The sequence below is a fragment of the Cylas formicarius genome, unplaced genomic scaffold, assembly GCF_029955315.1.
Source record: "Cylas formicarius isolate icCylForm1 unplaced genomic scaffold, icCylForm1.1 PGA_scaffold_4__25_contigs__length_36172078, whole genome shotgun sequence".
NCBI lineage: Eukaryota > Metazoa > Arthropoda > Insecta > Coleoptera > Brentidae > Cylas > Cylas formicarius.
Window position 1 is genome coordinate 20,110,612 of NW_026844334.1, and position 16,902 is coordinate 20,127,513.

The following is a 16,902-nucleotide window of genomic DNA, read 5'->3' on the forward strand; positions in this document are numbered from 1 at the left end:
AACTTCAAATTTCGAGCTTCCGAGGTCTTTATTTTACTTAATTACACAAAATTAAATATAGGCAAAGAGACGCATCTGAGTGCCTTTCTTTTAACTTTATGTGTTTTGAAATATATTATTTTAAAATGGATTCCCTTCACTTTCCTAACTGCGTATAACATTGTGCAAAATTACGTGATGCAAGTCCTGTTCATGATAGTGCAGTTTGTGTGTATCTACGAGCCCTAGTGTTGGTTAGTTAGTTTTAAGCCAAAGGAATATGTAAAACAGTTTGATATTTTTCGCCTTATTCAGAAACGATTTTAAAACGTGCATGAAATAAAGTGCATTTATCAAGTGAGTTGTACATTGGAGAGAAAAACATTTCCCAATATATCCTCAGAGAAAACACACAAGAAAGGGTGAAACATTAAGATCTGGGACTGCAAAGTAAGTTGGGTCGAAACAACAATACACAACTACACAGAGATTCGTTTTGTAAACAGGGAATCTTCATAGCAAATAGTAACAACGATTTTAACAACCCAAGTGTGGAAATAACCTTGAGATGACAACCATTTAGTAAAGCACACCATGGTTGGCTCGGCCCCGAAAGAAGAGCTTAAACTAGTATAAGCGCAGTAGTTTACGAAATTAGTTTAGTTCAGTTAATAACGGGCAGTGATCCACGTAGCTGAACAGTAGCGTGATTAACTAAAATAGAGCCAATGGAAGTTCGAAATTCAGTTCACATTCAAAGAAACAATATTTTAACTTACCACAGTTACTCCGAATATTATAACGAACAACAGTGACGCCAAACCAATTACAATCACTGCGATGGCCCATTGAGGGAGAAGGACGTTATCTTCCGCGTAGCCGACGGTGGGATAGACATGCTTGGGCAGTACTGAAATCGACATAAACATGTAGAATTGAAATTCCACTCCTGCGTTTTATACGAGAGCGATGCGGGTTTGCGTGACACACATTGAAGTAAATAAAACTCCAGAAAATTTTCCCGTTCCATATTGAAATTTCTAAGCGGCAATATAAAACGGAAATAACTTGACAAATTTCACGGCAGAATAGCTTTTGATTAGAACTGCCAAAGGAAAATGGGAATTCGACAAATCGAAACATTTAACACTCTGAGTTTTAAATTTTTTCGGAATTTAGATTTAGAAGAGGAGAGCATATTACTCAATAGCATTTCCATTGAAATTATTGTGGTATCCACTAGCCTATGAAAATTTGTAAGACAAACAAAATTGTTCTTCGAATAAATATTCCTGATAATTTCAATATTTTGATCTAAGTAGAAGGAATTAAGAGGAAATACAATACAAAACTATAATACACCAACTTATTTTTTTCTTCGTTTTAGTTTTATAGACCTAATTATAGTGATTTGGTTACAAATAAATTATTATTTAATTTTAATTTTATGCGAATGATGTCTATTAAACTGGCTATAATTAGTATTGCCCTGAATATGGTCTACTCTACCTATCTATTAATATAATTATTTTATAGTGTGAGATTTTTCCCTATTATTAAATACCCATCTTACCGGAAGTCAAGATTTATACGTGCAAAGTTAGTCAAAACAGATCCAACATTATTTTATTTCTTGAGATCTTCTTAGATACGTTTATGTCTCTTTGTAAGCACGTTGGGAATAAGCCGTATGCCAGATAGATTCAAGTGTCGGCCTATCTATTCAATTTCATATTTTTGATAAAAAAAAGATTTGCCAACAAATATTTTATTGAGTATGTGAAGCAAGGAATCCCATTTTTAAAATTAACAGAAACTGATGTGCCATGGGATAATAGCTGGTGGACATTGAAAAAAATTATTTTTCATTTTAGCAGGTTTATTTTAGCTGGCTAGAATGAATTATTTAAGGTCAGCTTATTAACATTTTAAATTTTGATTAATTTAAAATAAAAAAAAGATTAAAATACAAAATGCCACATAACTAAATCTCGCGCTATGTTAGAGGTAAAACTGCAACTAACAATAACTAATAAAAAATTGCAATAGAATGTCTTTTTCTGTTTTTAGTCTCTTTGACAAAGCCTACGATTTTTCGTTTAAACATATTAATATAATTGATATATGGTTATCCTGGCAGAGTATCGGCGTATCCGGAAAACGGAACATTTACTAGAATTATCTCTGCGAAAAATAGTAAACTATAGATATTTATAATTTTACTTGTAGTAATAATGGTAAATCGTTATATGCATTGTCTCGGCAGATAAATAAGTTGTTGTGGTTAGTTTCGGTCTTTTTTTTTAATTGTGATTATATTATATATTAAATTATTAATATATTAAATTAATATTATAAAAAGTATTATTATAATATATTTGTAGCACATACATAGCACTTAAATATCGTTCTACATTATTCTTCGTCAATGAATTCATCGCTCGTAGTTTAGATTATAATGACTTAATTAATCATGACCTAAATTAAATCATTGCGTTTTGAGTGTAGGTATTTATTTTGTAGAAGCGGCACTAGTTGGTTCCAACCCTTTCTTTCGCGGGTTTCTTTACTTTCACCGGCGATATACGAGAAGAAATCGACCTGTTTTTCTTACCTATAAAATCTGTGTATTTGGGATCGACGACGAAATCTCCCAAAATAAGTTTGCCTTCTTTAACCGTTTCGTTTAGCGATTTTCCCTCCCTATTGGAATTTTGTTTAGATGCCGAATTCAATAACGAGTCGTGGAAAAGTCGCTTTATTTCTTGAGTGTCGACTTTCCGTCCAACCTCGTTCAGCTCCACTAGATAGTCAACCAAAATGCTGCCTTCGCTGGAAGTAGAATATCGACATTAACTGAAGTTAAATTAAAATCCATGTGACGTGCGAATATAATTTCCAGGTGATCCAAAACCTTTCAGCATGCGTTGGCGTTTGGATTTTACGAGATAAATAAATAATTTTTCTTTTTTGAAAATAAAAAATTTTTTTGGCTAAAGTGTCATCACACGAACTGGACTACAATTATTCTAGTCTTACCTGAACCCGTCAATCCTAATTTTCTTGTACCATTGGCTTAGCATTGCCGAACTGCTGTATACGTCGTTCAACTAAGATGTAAAAAGTTTATGACCAAAATGTTAAAAAGTTAATTCAATTTTCGTGAATTTACCTGAGTCTGAACTTCGTTCGCCAAAATTTGATATTCTTTTGTATTTCGATCCAAGAGTTCAGGCACCCATTTTGCTCCGCCTATTAGTTTGATTGTTCCGACCAAGTCGCATTCATCTGTGCACACTCCTATTGAAAAGTACCGAAAAAAGTAAACACCTAAACTACAATTTTTGATGGCGCAATAACCATTGTTACAATTTTTTGTAAATATTTGGGGAACATTACGTGTCAGACTTTAAAAACTTAGAATATCAACCAAGCAAATTTCACAAAAATAAACCAATAAAAATTGCTAAAACAAACCCCATTTTCTAGTAATGAATATTATCTACGTCAACAAATCTCACCATTTATTTTCTTTGATTTTTTTTTACACCTAGGTAAAAGAGAAGAGATTTTTTACTCTGTTTAGCTTTAGGTGTGTAGTAAAAACATCAGCGTGAATGCTTTGAAGTTCATAAATGCTAAGTCAACTAATATACCAGGTGTTGTAGGCTTTGGCGTAGTCGTAGTAGTGGTCGTAGTTGTAGTGGTAGAAGAAGTTGTGAGTGGAGTTTCAGATGATGTGCTAGATTGCGCCGTTCTTGCCGCTTCCAGCAATTTCTCTATAGAAATTGGAGTCGTCGATGGCGTAGGCCAACCAGTGAATTCCGTCGTTGCTCTGGAAATTTAAAATACATTACAAAAATCTCTACATATAAAATATAATATCAGTTTATTTTACCTAGAAGGCCATCCCTTATGGATGGTAGGTATTGTCGGCTTGTTCATTTCAGTTACAGCTGAGCGAGGAGTTGTTAACCTTGACGATTTTCTACTACCGCCCCCAGGTCTGCTAGGAAAAACTACTTTTGGTTTACCTGTGGAAGACGTCGCTGTTTCGGATGTCGTTTCCTGTGTTTTGTTTACACCACCATCATTAAACCCGGGAGGCAAAAGGTTGGAGGGAATATTTTGTGTTACAAGTTTTGTGTCATTTTTAGATTCTTTTGTGGATTTGACTTTATATCCAGGTGGGAGGAAAGCACTTATGTCAACAGGCTGGGCATTTTTTAAAAGATTTCTGGATCCTGCAAATAAATTGAAGTGAAAATGATAAAATCATTTTTTACAATACAACAGCGAACCTTTCGTCTCCTCATTGGAAGGTTTATAACCGGGTGGTAACAAAGCGCTGATATCTTCAATGGGAGTCGCCTTTGATAGGATACTAGATTTTTCTGTGGAAGCAGATTTGGGTAGTTTGTATCCTGGCGGAAGTAGAGCTGTAATGTCATCGACTGGTTTGGCTTTCATCAGAATACCATTAACCTTTGGCTTCGCAGTGGTAGTGCTATATTTTGACAGTTTATAGCCTGGGGGCAAAAGTGCTGATATATCCTCAACAGGTTTAGCCTTCTGTAGTATACTTGTCGGTGCTACAACAATTCAGATTTTATTTTCCCTTTGATGAAATGCGTTTAAGTTACCTTTGGTTTTCTCAGTAGTTTTAATGGAATGATATCCCGATGGGGTGAAAACGGAGATATCGTCTTGTTTAATTGTCTTTGAGGCGGCATCATCTTCTTTCGGCGGTTTGTAGCCGGGAGGTAGAAAGGCAGAAATATCATCCACTTTTTGAACCGGTGGTAGTTTCGTCGAAAGGAAAGTTTTGTTGTTTTCATTCGACGCTTTGGGCCTAACCTTTGAGAGAATTTGATCGAGAATACTTTGATTTGCGTCTTTCTCTTCTCTCGGAGGTTTATATCCAGGTGGTAAAAGAGAACTAATATCTTGTTTTAATGCAATCTTCGATGCATCTAAAAACGGTCAGCCTGGTATACAGAAAAAATACAAAAAGAAACGTAATTACCTAAGACCGGTTGATCACCTTGAGGAATATCCAGGTTTATAGGCGTAGGTAGTGTGCTGCTTGACTTTTTCGGAATATTTTGGACCCTTTTCGGTTTCGATGTAGAACTTGGTCGGTTGCCTGAGGAGAATTTGCGAATTTTAACTTGAGGATAAGGATCCTTTGTAGTACCAATTTTGGTTGTGGTTGGAGTTGTAGAAGTCCTGGAGGATTCTGGCATATTTTCCGCATTAATTACAGCTATATTGTCCGTTTTGAAACCACCTTAAAACCAAAATTATCTGGAATAAACCCATTAAGAGTTTGCTAGCTTCCTACCAGTGAGGAATCCACTCGATAAGTCGGATTGTACTCTATCCAGCTTATCAATCAAACTTTCTGTCGATGTCCTGACTTTGATACTAGGTTCTGGTGTCTCGTTTAATGTGGTTTCATAATCGGGCATCATTTCATGCGTGGTTAAATCCAATTCTTCATTGGAAGCTCGAGATCCAATATCGTCTTCGTTTAGTAGTCTTATTCGTTCATCCTGAACCACCGACGATGGAAGATATCGTGCACCTGAGACGCTTCTACTGGTTTGAACCTTTAAAACATTTTACAACGCTATCGAAAGAAAATTCAAAGCTGTTTGAATTATTTTGTAATGTCTTTGTTAATGAGCTCAATACAAACAACCATGCAGGGCAGGGCGATTGTTTCAGACTAAATAATAAATACCCCGTAGTGACTGAAGAAAGGCTGGGAAATTAGGTAAACTTTTTTAAAAGCTTTCTCAGTTAAATATATTCATCATCGTACATACTTTTTGTTAACAATTTTGGTAAGAAATTATACTTACAGATGCAACCACAATCCAAGAATCGGTAGAATTTTCTATGCTTCTTGAGGAAGGATCACTAACTTCCATCGATTCGGTATACGTTGGAGAAGGAGTTGCCGGTGCTATAATGGTATTGTTTACCACCGTTTTACTTGTAACTACAGATACCACGAGTCCCGGATGACCATTTATAACTTCAGAATTTCCATTGCTTGAGATAATTTCATTTCCTCTTTTCACGTTAACCGAGGATGACATCGACACAGTTAAGGGGGGCTGGGTGACCACATTGGTCATTTGAGTTTGTTGTGTTGTGGTATCCAATTGCGCCACGTCAACAAAATCTTTAAAATGGGACTGTTCTAGCGAACTCGTCGGCTTCATGGTTAGAACTTCGTAGGTTTCGTTGTGATTTTCGATTTCAGATGAGTTTACCATTGATGGATGTTGGTCAGATTTGAAATAATGCTGCAATTAATTAGTCATACGGAGTTATATAGCGTTTAGTACATAAGATATACAGAGTGATCCACAAATGGTGACCAAAAATTTAATTGATACTGTACTAAACTTGAAAATCAGCGAAAAATATGCAAGAGTAATAATTTGGAGACAATTTTAAGAGCAATCTAAAAATGCCGTTACTGTTAAAATAAATCAGTACTATTTTGTTTAGAAAAAAATATTGGCAACAAACAAACTCTGTATCTGAAATAATGAAATGCGTTGTAAATAAAGTTTGTGTGTGTCATTAAAAAATTGAAAATATTTTTGTATGATTAACATTCTGAATTATTTTAATGAAGCATAGCATATAAAACCTTTATCGGAAAGTCAACTTTAAGTTTATCACATATTAAAAAATATTATTTTTTCTTACCATTTGTGAATGATGCAAGAAATGGGCAACACCCATTTTAACATTTTGAGATAACAAGTTCATGTTGTACTAACTATATGAAGAATATGGTTACACTTTCGGCTTGGGTAGAAACGGCCATAAAATTATATCTAAGCATCACTGTTAAGGTGATGTGACTAGATACCAGCATAAATACCAGAAAAGACGGTATTTTTCTCAGCAATGCACTTGATACTACGTGAATCAATCTGGAGATGACTTTACTTCCAACACAAACATTAGCGTAAAGCGTGATTATCGATGATAATTTTTTAGAGGCTATCCCTCCTTTTTCACTTTTCCTTTTTTTATTGTATTATCTATAAGAGATCAAAAATAAAAACTCTACTTAATGTGACACTTTCATGGAAAGTTTTAATTCCGACACTTGTACAATAATTTGAGCCACATATTTTGAAAATCCCATATAAATTCATGTGAAATCAAATATAAGAAAAAATAAAAACCCAAAATACTTGAGTACCATCTAAAGTTCGAAAATTAATGTAGGTTTTAACGGACTGCGTTAAATTTATGAAATCTATTCTTACCTTAATCTCGGTCTCGTTTTCCTTATATTCATGTAGAGGATAATCACCATTCTCTAGCTCGTTATTTTGATTGGTACCCTGATGATCCTCCGAATATTCCTCCTCGTCTTCCTCTGCATCCTCCAAGTTGGTTTCGTATTCATAATCATCCTCAGGTTCTTCTATTTCATGCTTCTTGATTACTTCAACATTATCTTTATTACTGTGTTCTTCGTTTTCCTCTATCGGATCTTCGAGCAAGGAATCCAAATCCAGCGTATTTTTGTTTTCGTTGGCATTTCTTGCCACGAACGGTTTCTTACCGGAATTTAAGTTTACAGTAAAATGTTGGGTTGTAGATTTCTGGGTTGGACTGAATGGATTTTTTCTTTCTAACGTGGTTGGTCGTTTTGTGGTTGAAGTAGGTTTCGGGCTAAACGGAGTTTTCGTGGTAATGTGTACCGCTCCACTCCGGTCGACGAAGTAATTTTTTGCCAAGCTCGACTTCTTTTTCTCAGAGTCGCTCCTGGTTTTCGCACTAGTGTCTTCATTATTTGCGAACGAGTTGTCTGTGATTTCGGGAGGAATTTTCCTCTCCGATTTAAACTCGTTGAATTGCGGTTCTAACGGGCTATCGATCGTAACTTCCCCTAGAAACGTTTCAGTTTGCGAGGGATCGTGAAAATGTGACTGCGAGAAAAGATGGGAGTAGTTTGGTCTATGAGTGGACGGTTGGACAAACTGACTTGAAGGTCGGAATCCTACGGGCGTGTTGACTAATCTGTTTTTGAAATTTAGACTGGGCTGGTTTTGTACAGGATCGTGACGATACTGGGGCAGATTTTGTTGCAATGTTAGAGGAAGATCAGATGTTTGCAAATCTCTAGAATAAAATGTTTGTGGGGGCGAAAAACTGTTTGAGATGGGATGCAGGCCAGAAGATTGTTGAAACGGAATAACCTGCGAAGGATTGGCAAAATCGGGCTGGTTCTGTGTGAAGTACTCGTTGACTGGTGCGGTGAGCAGGTATTCCTGACCTGAAAGAAAAACACAAAGATGTAAATAGCGAGAAAAAGCGTTCAATTTTTATGAACAAACTTGAAAATAAGCCGATCTGTGCTTTTTTTTAGTACTTATAAAATGACAAATATGGAATTTCTGAATTATATTGAGACTCGGTTAAATTCATTATGTGTGACTTATAAAATGCACGTGAAATTTAAGTTTACGTTGAGACTAAATTTACAATAGTACAACATGAAAATGATTATATCAAAAACTATTGCTGTAGTCTACATGTACGGTATCGCGTTCAATGACTATCCGGAAACTTTATCAAGTATCATTATAGAAACGTAATATGATACTGTACAATAACAACAGCAGTTATTTCTGAATAGCTAGTTTGAAATACGCTTTCAGCCCAAGTTATAAAACATAATTATAATAATATACTGATGGAAAAGCAGGGGATGTTATTAGCCGGGAGCGAGAGCAAATTCGTAATTGTTTCGTTTCAGCAAGTTTGCGTTCATTTCCGGATTGCTTTAGAAAATGGTTATAATTAATACATCACCTAAAAGCAGGTTGTTACGCGGATATATATTGATCTAGTCAACCAATCGAAATAAAGAAACAAATGAAAAGCATTGAATACAGATTGTTGCACGGCGTTCTGATATACATTTACGTAAACGGAGGTGGTCTATCACGGTAAAACGTGGAACCAGCCAGCTTAGTTAACACCTCTATTTATAACTGTGTTCTCGTTTCCATAAATTATCTCTTACCCTTTCTGAATTAATTGCCGTAATTTTTAAGTACTTTGGATCCCGGAAGGATTCTTAATAGAAATTAACCCCAGTGTTAGCAATTGTCCATCAGTTGTGGTAATTTTCATCATTTTTTTTTGTGTTATTTTGCTGAACTAAGTTTATTGTGATCAAAAGGTCCAAATATAAATTTTTATAAAAATATGTTTTGTCAATTTTCGTAATTGGTATTTTTCCGCGCGAAAACCATGCAAGATACGAAAACAACTCAAGAGTCAAAAAAGGTGTGCTTTCTGTGACTTATTCCAAGTAAATATCAAAAATTGCACAAACACCAGTGGCGTACCTCTTTCACAGTATCATCTTTAGTACTTACATCCATTATTTGTGTTTTAGAATTAACCAATCGATCATAGATGATGACCAATAACCAGTCAAATGATTCTAGAAAAACTAAAATGACAACTGAATGAGGTGAAATGAAGCTAACTCAAACCTTTAGAACCCCTAGAAATTTCAGCGAATTCCTAAAGTAAACGGTTATTGCGTTTCATCGATTATTTTTTTCAGCTGTATGTGTGTTCCGTGATCGGACAGAAAAAAACAGATGTTATAGGTTTTATGTACTGTGATCGAAACTTGCATTGCGATACAACTAGATTTTTGATTTTGCCATGATGTCAGAAAAAACAAGATTTTATTAATTTCTGGTTACTTTTTAATTATTTTATGCCCAAGATTTCTAAGAACAGTACGCATTTTTTATTTCAATAAAAATTTTGCCCAGCTGGTCATTCTAACTCTAAAAAATTGGCATAGGAAGTATTACAGAGATGTGGGCATATTATTGTAGAAGTTTCAGCACCATCTGCATCAAAATTTACCTACCTGTACCTATAGTAATTGTGAGCCACCCTGTATTTCCGCTATCCATAGACTCTATTGTGAGTGTATGAGGCAATTAGAGGAAAAAATAGTGTTCGCCGTATCGCGGAGCGTACACACGTAACATATAATCCGTTAAAATGCGGCACAAACGTGTCAGTACTAATTTACATTCAATGCATGCCCATCCTTTTATATGCGAGCCTTTGTACTGTCTACTTGGTCATTCCCGGCGCATACTCATAGGCAAAAAATTAGTTCGGTTTATTATCATGTGACCGTTACAAGCTGCCAGAACCCATATATAACTTTTCATTTACATTTTTATTTGGATGTAGCGGCTGCAACGTCGGCGTGGACCTCGTAAAACTGGCGGTTTTAGAAATGTTTAAAATGAAATATTAACGGGAGAGAGGAAATTTATGTTACTACCTCCGACTTTAGATACGTATGCTGCCTGAGATACTTCATCTAATAAGATTATTAGCGCTGAAACGCGTCGTGCCTCGCAGAAAGTTGGTTCCTTTTCGCCTCTCGAAATGTAAATTGCAAAGGCCGAATTTCAACTAGGTACACGGTAAAGTATATTTTTCATACACAATCGTATACAAGAGGCAAAAAACTTTGCTCCGTAACTTATTCGAGACATCTGAAAATTTGAAACTAAAAGAACTTCGAACTTTCGTTGTCTTCATGTTACTTGATTCCATGATATCTCGGTATCACAATGTGAAGATATTTATCATTTTTAACTAAATCTTAGTTTTAGTATATTTCAGGAAAAAGGTAGCATTAAGCAAAACATTAATTGACAAAAACTCATAAGTTATCCTCAAATTATGCGAAAGGGGAAATTTACAACTGAATTACCTGCTCAAGCCCGTTAAGGAAGCAGAAGTACACCGACTGCCCTCAGACGACTCCTAGTTTATTAATTTATATTTATGAATCAACTTTGGTATTTACTAATACCCATCCATAAAGAAACGATGCCTTTATAGTGTTAATATAGTAATCAAACTTATGAAATAACCCTAATATATTATTTTTCAGGAACTGAAACTCAAACTTGTAATGTTGTGTGTTTATTAGAGGCAATAGACGACAGCATATTTGTAGACGATTTATCTGAAGACTTCCCCTAGCTTCTACAATAGGAACGGTGTGCTGAGCCCTGAAATATTCAATTTCCACAAATACTGACCATTTCAAATTCTCTAATCACTGGGATCTAGAAACCAGAAAAAATTTAAGATGCTTTAAATTATTATAACGCTACGAACGTATCTTGTCTTGGGATGGTTTGGTTAGTTTTTAGTTAGTTAGAATTTTGCTCTATTGAAACTAAAAGAAATGCGCACTTCCATTGTATTTATTTTTAACTTTGCAAATTTGCGCGGTAACAAGCAACACTACACAAAAACTGATAGATTTCCAGATCCAAAGGAAATGTACCTGCAAAAAGGGCAAATTTAAGGAAGTCATCTTTATTATCTCATACTTGACAACGGCCAAGAACTGCTCCTCTATATTATTTTCTTTCATTTACCTTTTAGGGGAGAAACTATTTAAAACGTCTGCTACTTTCTGTTTGACTTTTTATTTGGTGAGCTATTCCATATTTCATGGCAACATCAAATCCATCAAATTGTTCTCTTCGCTCCATGGAACAGTGCCATTTGTACCTCTAATGGCGATCATTTCCTTTATAAGCACCTTAAACCCCACAAGTTTAAATCTCGGATAGCAGCGCCAGTAGAATACAAAATAGGGCATTAAAGGGTGCCAACGACAGTAAATAAGGTCCTAATAGAGACGTCGAACTGACACTCAAAATTCCATTCGTGACTACTTATTGGAATACAGTTTCCCTCGAGCTTAACCTAATTTTCAATGCCCGGACAAAACATACATATTTGATGCAATATGTTTGTCCCGGAAAATTCCGAAACATCTACACTGAAATAATCCGAAAGCAATTTTTATTGCTTTCACGTCGCTTGTCAATTATTAGTATTAATGACTATGCGTATGATTATTAATGAATTAAGGACGAATACAACAAAATGAGTTGATTCATGTAGAAAATAATGATGTAACTGTTATATTTGACATAATTCTAGTTTCAAATTAGTATAATTACAAAAAACGAAAAACTTCGTCGGATGTTTTAGAATTTATTTTTCATGGCTTGAATTTTCAGGTTTGTCACTTCTGACGGTCATTCCAGTGAATGTAGTGTGTTGTTTTGCAAAAATGAACCCAAAAACTAACGGTCGTAGAAAAAGTAAAGTATGCGACTCATTTGGTAAACTTTTCAAGCCACTCGTTTATTAAGTACTCCCTCCGCCATTTACCACATTTGCTGAATAATATACTATTAAATAGCTACATGAAAGCTAATTTTCCGGTGTTAATAAATCAAATTTCCTTCTTAAAACATGGGAACAAATCGAATTTTATTTTTGAAATTTGCTTATAGCAGGACCACTGCTTATAGCAGTGTAAGGATCCTTTACGCAAACTGCATTTTATTATGGAATGGCCAGCATGTCATGCCGACCTAACCGCTACATTTAGGATGTAGCACGCAGATTTCGTGTTCCATCCTTATTTCTACATCTCATTATATGAGCAATAATTGATATGAATTCATTTTTATTCTTAAAAAAGGCCAAATAGACAAGTCCTAAAGTAGTAAAATGAAAAAAAAAAGTGTTTTATCATATTCATCATGCTACTTTAGATTTTTCATACTTGATACATACAGTGCATTTTGTTAATTTTGATTTTGAAATTATCATTCAATTAGGAGTAAAAAAAATAATTGTTTTTTAAACAAACCTATTTCAAAGTATTAGTTTTTATTGTTTTTTGATTACATTTTTCCAGAATTGAGAGTCATTAACGAAATGGGCAAAAAGTTGGAGACATCCAAAATAATTGGTAAATGTCTTTGGTAAAATTGGAAACCTTTGGTGTACAATTCTTTTGCAAGAGACACAAACATATACACATTTCAGAGAAATTTATTTTGTAATTTACATTTACATTTCCGTTTTACAAACTAGACAAACTTCAACTACGACATAAGCAATAATTAATAGACTCATCTTCACCTTACGTAAGCCGATTTGGCAGAGAGTTATCATTAATTCACAAACGTTATTGTTTGGAGAATATATTCCATCATTCCTGCCGGTTATTTAAAACAACCACTCGAAAATTTATCAAAAGATTAACATAAGCCGCTCGCACCTGCCGCTTTGAAAATAGATTTGGTTTCACGCCGCTTCTTGCTTTATTAAATAATGAATCTCCTTAAGCATTTAAGCATTGTCACGTTCGGGAGAGCCTGAAAATCTTAACTTCAAACGTTATCTAGGTTGGTATTTGTCGTAAATTATGGTCGTTTAAAAATCGAATTTGTGTGGTAGAATATGCGTGCAACGCGATCGACGGTTTATACAAAACTCATGTTAAATCGCAAGTTTCTAAATTCATTTTCTGTTACAAAAACAAGGGAAAATTATTTTAAAATTTTTATATATTCCAAGCAAATTTAGTTAAAGTTCCCGTCAACTTTTTTATAAATAAAAGTATTCAAAAATACTTCAGATAGATTTAAATTATATTTTCATACAGAAAAACTATAACATAAATTTACAGTGTTGAAACTAAAATGTCAAGCAAACATAACAATTGTGGTTTGGAAAGGATAGCTACGCTGTAAATATTTTTATCTCAGTCGCTCACTTTGGCGTAAAATTTGAAGAGAAAATACGTTTCTATCGATATGTCGGAACCTACTATTATTATACTACGCTTATATTTAGTGGACTGAATTATGCATACATTACAATCAATTTACACATCCCGAAGTGGCTAAGTGGTTAAGGAATATGACATCGTAAAGTGATACTTTCCGCATGATTGGGTATTTTATTTGCAATGATGCCTCAGAATTTTAAGTTGAGAAAAACGAGCGAGATCCTTAATCACTATCTACGGAGCTATTGTCACCAATTCTATTCGCGCTGCCTGAAAGAGCGTTAAGAGATGCTTCACATACCGTTTCCTCATACTAATAGCTTCTCTAATTACCGTGTTTGTAGAAGTCTGGAAACCTTCATTGTAAAGATTTAGGCTTTCTTAGTTCAGCAAAATGTTATAATATTTCGGTTTGGATTTTTTTTAATAATTAAAATTACTAGTTGCTAAAAAAATCCGGATGTTCTAGAGAATGGGCCGACATGAATTGCTTCGATAATAATGTGTCCACAAAATTGCAAATCGAACACGGGATCATCATGATTTTGGATGTTCTTAATATGGGTTGTCAACAAGAAAGCGAAGTTCTTGGGACTGACATAATTAAGAAATATGAACCGAAATATTTTCTATTTTGTAAAAAAAATATTCAGATCACAAATTAACGAGATACTAATTACCAAGCTTCGAGTATGATTCAAATCTCTATCATCATCGTGATAAAAATGATTTACGATGGCAATCAGTAAAATTAACATTAATTTAAACGCAACATTTATTCAAATTTATCTCTGGTCGGCAGTAGCACATCCGAACCTAAAAGAGGGGCACAAAGGAAATTAACGAAATTACGATTTTTAATCTTAATAAATTCGAGTCCCTGAAGGCTAAAACATTTTTTCAAAAATATTCTGCGTAAATCGACTGAGTAGCTTGAAGCATAAATACCCAAATTTGTGATGCAGTTTTTTGTATTTTGTTTGTATTTTTTGCGTTTTGCTGAATAAATAACCTTTTTATCCCAGACCCAGAACTCAAAGTTAAAATTTAATTAGAAACTCGCCAATGCCATCGGACGGTATTGGTGGACCATACAAGATAGGTGGTAAGGAAATCGATTAACAGCGACCATATTGTTCTAAACTTCATTCTTGCTACCGGTAGGTTCGACAGTTTTTTATTTTAACTGAAAGCAATACATTTTGTTCCGTGCGATGCTAGAAACCGAAACCTTTGCAGGAGGCTAGGCCGCGTGACACAGCAGTGGTCTGGTTCTCCGGCACACATAGTAATGTCGCAGCCATCGGTGTTCCGTTTTGAGCGGGTACGGATTTATTGTTAAATTCTTTCAACTTTATCTGAATTGTTGAATTGGGGTTTTGCTCCAAAATGTACAAATTCGTCGAGTACAACACAAAATTTTTTTTTCTAAGTGTTCCAAAAGCTGCCTTACAAGGTAAAAAGTCTGACAGAGCTCGGAGAGATGTGAAATCAGTTTCTTGGACTATGTACTGCTGCGGAGATCATTTCGACCTGGAAAATTATTTGCAAAACTCTCTAGAATATAGTTTTTCAAACAAACTTCCACAGGTTACTGTAATGCTTTTTACAAAACTTCTGGATTCCGCCTGCGTCAGTTTTTGTTTTAGTGCTGTTTCTGTTAAGCTCTGAAGAAGTCAAGAGGATGATTGGCGAAACGTTAGCAAGTTTGACTAAACAAAAACTGACGCAGGAGAAATCCAAGTCTTGTAAAAAGTAGCTAGAATATAGAATACCACATAAATATGTACGTCAGTCGGACAGACATTTATTACCTACAAAACAGCGAGTGTTCAGCGTGAAAAGAGCAAGGCAGAAAGATGTCGCGGAATATTTGCAGCCATTGCCGGTTTCGGGGCCTCAACCGAAAATTCCCTTCATGTCATCATATGTTTTCCAAGGGGACTCCAAAAAAATAGATTATGAGATTATATCTATGCGACTGGTCTTTCTTCTAGAACTAGTCTCATTGAAAATGTTATATATTTCACATCACGAATCAAGCCAGTTTTCAGCAAGTTAGACAATCAAATTTTTTATTGCGTACCGATCCTGCAAAAAAAAAAAAATAAAATATATATATATATATATATATATATATATATATATATATATATATATATATATATATATATATATATATATATATATATATATATATATATATATATATATATATGATGACACTATATTCCGGGATATCATCCGTTCGCATGTTGAACTCCGACTGGAATCCTGCATCCGTGCATATATATATATATATATATATATATATATATATATATATATATATATATATATATATATATATATATATATATATATATATATATATATATATATATATATATATATATATATATATATATATGTGTATGTGTGTGTGCTTTTATAATTGGTACGATCCGGCATATGTATCATATTTTAATATAATAAACTTCTAATGAACTAAAACAAAGCAGAATTAAATTTCAACTATAAGTGCGAAACCAAACAAATGTAGATGATGTATAACTTGTCTTCTGATCCTTTGTGCATATTATGTTTAATAGTTAAGAAAATTCTGCGTCTCTTCATTTACTTTATGAAGATAATTTTTTTTTACGGATTAATAGAGATTTATTTCTAAATTAATCATTTATTATCATCAATCATCAATTATTTCTTTTTTTTCCAAATCTTAATTCAATTTTTCAATATTCTAAGACATTAGGGTGCAATTAAAAATTGTACCACTGTCGTATTGTGTAAACATTGCACTATTGGTTGGTATAGTTTTAGTTCTCCTGTACTCAAATTATTTAAAGATGCTCTCATTTTTCTATGATTTTATATTAATAACAAAAATGGTAATAATTTAAGAAGTTAATAATTTTTTTTTACTCAATCAAAACATCAAAGAACTGTCGGCAACAAGGATCCGATCTTAATACACTTTGATTTTAATTAAAATGCCCGATTTTAGTTAAAACTGCTGTGAAATGCGTCTAAAAGAGCACATTTCCTATCCTGCCATCCAGTAATTGCATTTGTGTCGCTTTGTTCGATTAAAAATTCCAGCGAAACCGAAGAGCGCCTCTCTTCTGTTTTTTTTTTTTGGTTTTAGTGAAAGGTTATTTAAAATCTGCGACGGAACAAAGGCCCTATCGCTAAATCGCCTCATTTTTAGATATTTC

General features: G+C 34.1%; 1 protein-coding gene across 1 annotated transcript in view; it reads right to left on the minus strand.

Annotated features, from left to right (window-relative positions):
- The window catches only part of LOC132701041 (uncharacterized), a 180,091-nt gene that overhangs the window by 3,872 nt on the left and 159,317 nt on the right, over positions 1-16,902 (minus strand). Inside the window, exons 2-13 of the mRNA XM_060668673.1 lie at positions 7,281-8,296; positions 5,847-6,296; positions 5,324-5,591; positions 5,006-5,269; positions 4,623-4,952; positions 4,281-4,571; positions 3,878-4,223; positions 3,636-3,814; positions 3,152-3,279; positions 3,019-3,089; positions 2,594-2,811; positions 759-889 (exon numbers count right to left, since the gene is read on the minus strand). Coding sequence (XP_060524656.1) covers positions 759-889; positions 2,594-2,811; positions 3,019-3,089; positions 3,152-3,279; positions 3,636-3,814; positions 3,878-4,223; positions 4,281-4,571; positions 4,623-4,952; positions 5,006-5,269; positions 5,324-5,591; positions 5,847-6,296; positions 7,281-8,296 — 3,692 coding nt within the window. The remainder of the gene's footprint in view (positions 1-758; positions 890-2,593; positions 2,812-3,018; positions 3,090-3,151; positions 3,280-3,635; positions 3,815-3,877; positions 4,224-4,280; positions 4,572-4,622; positions 4,953-5,005; positions 5,270-5,323; positions 5,592-5,846; positions 6,297-7,280; positions 8,297-16,902) is intronic.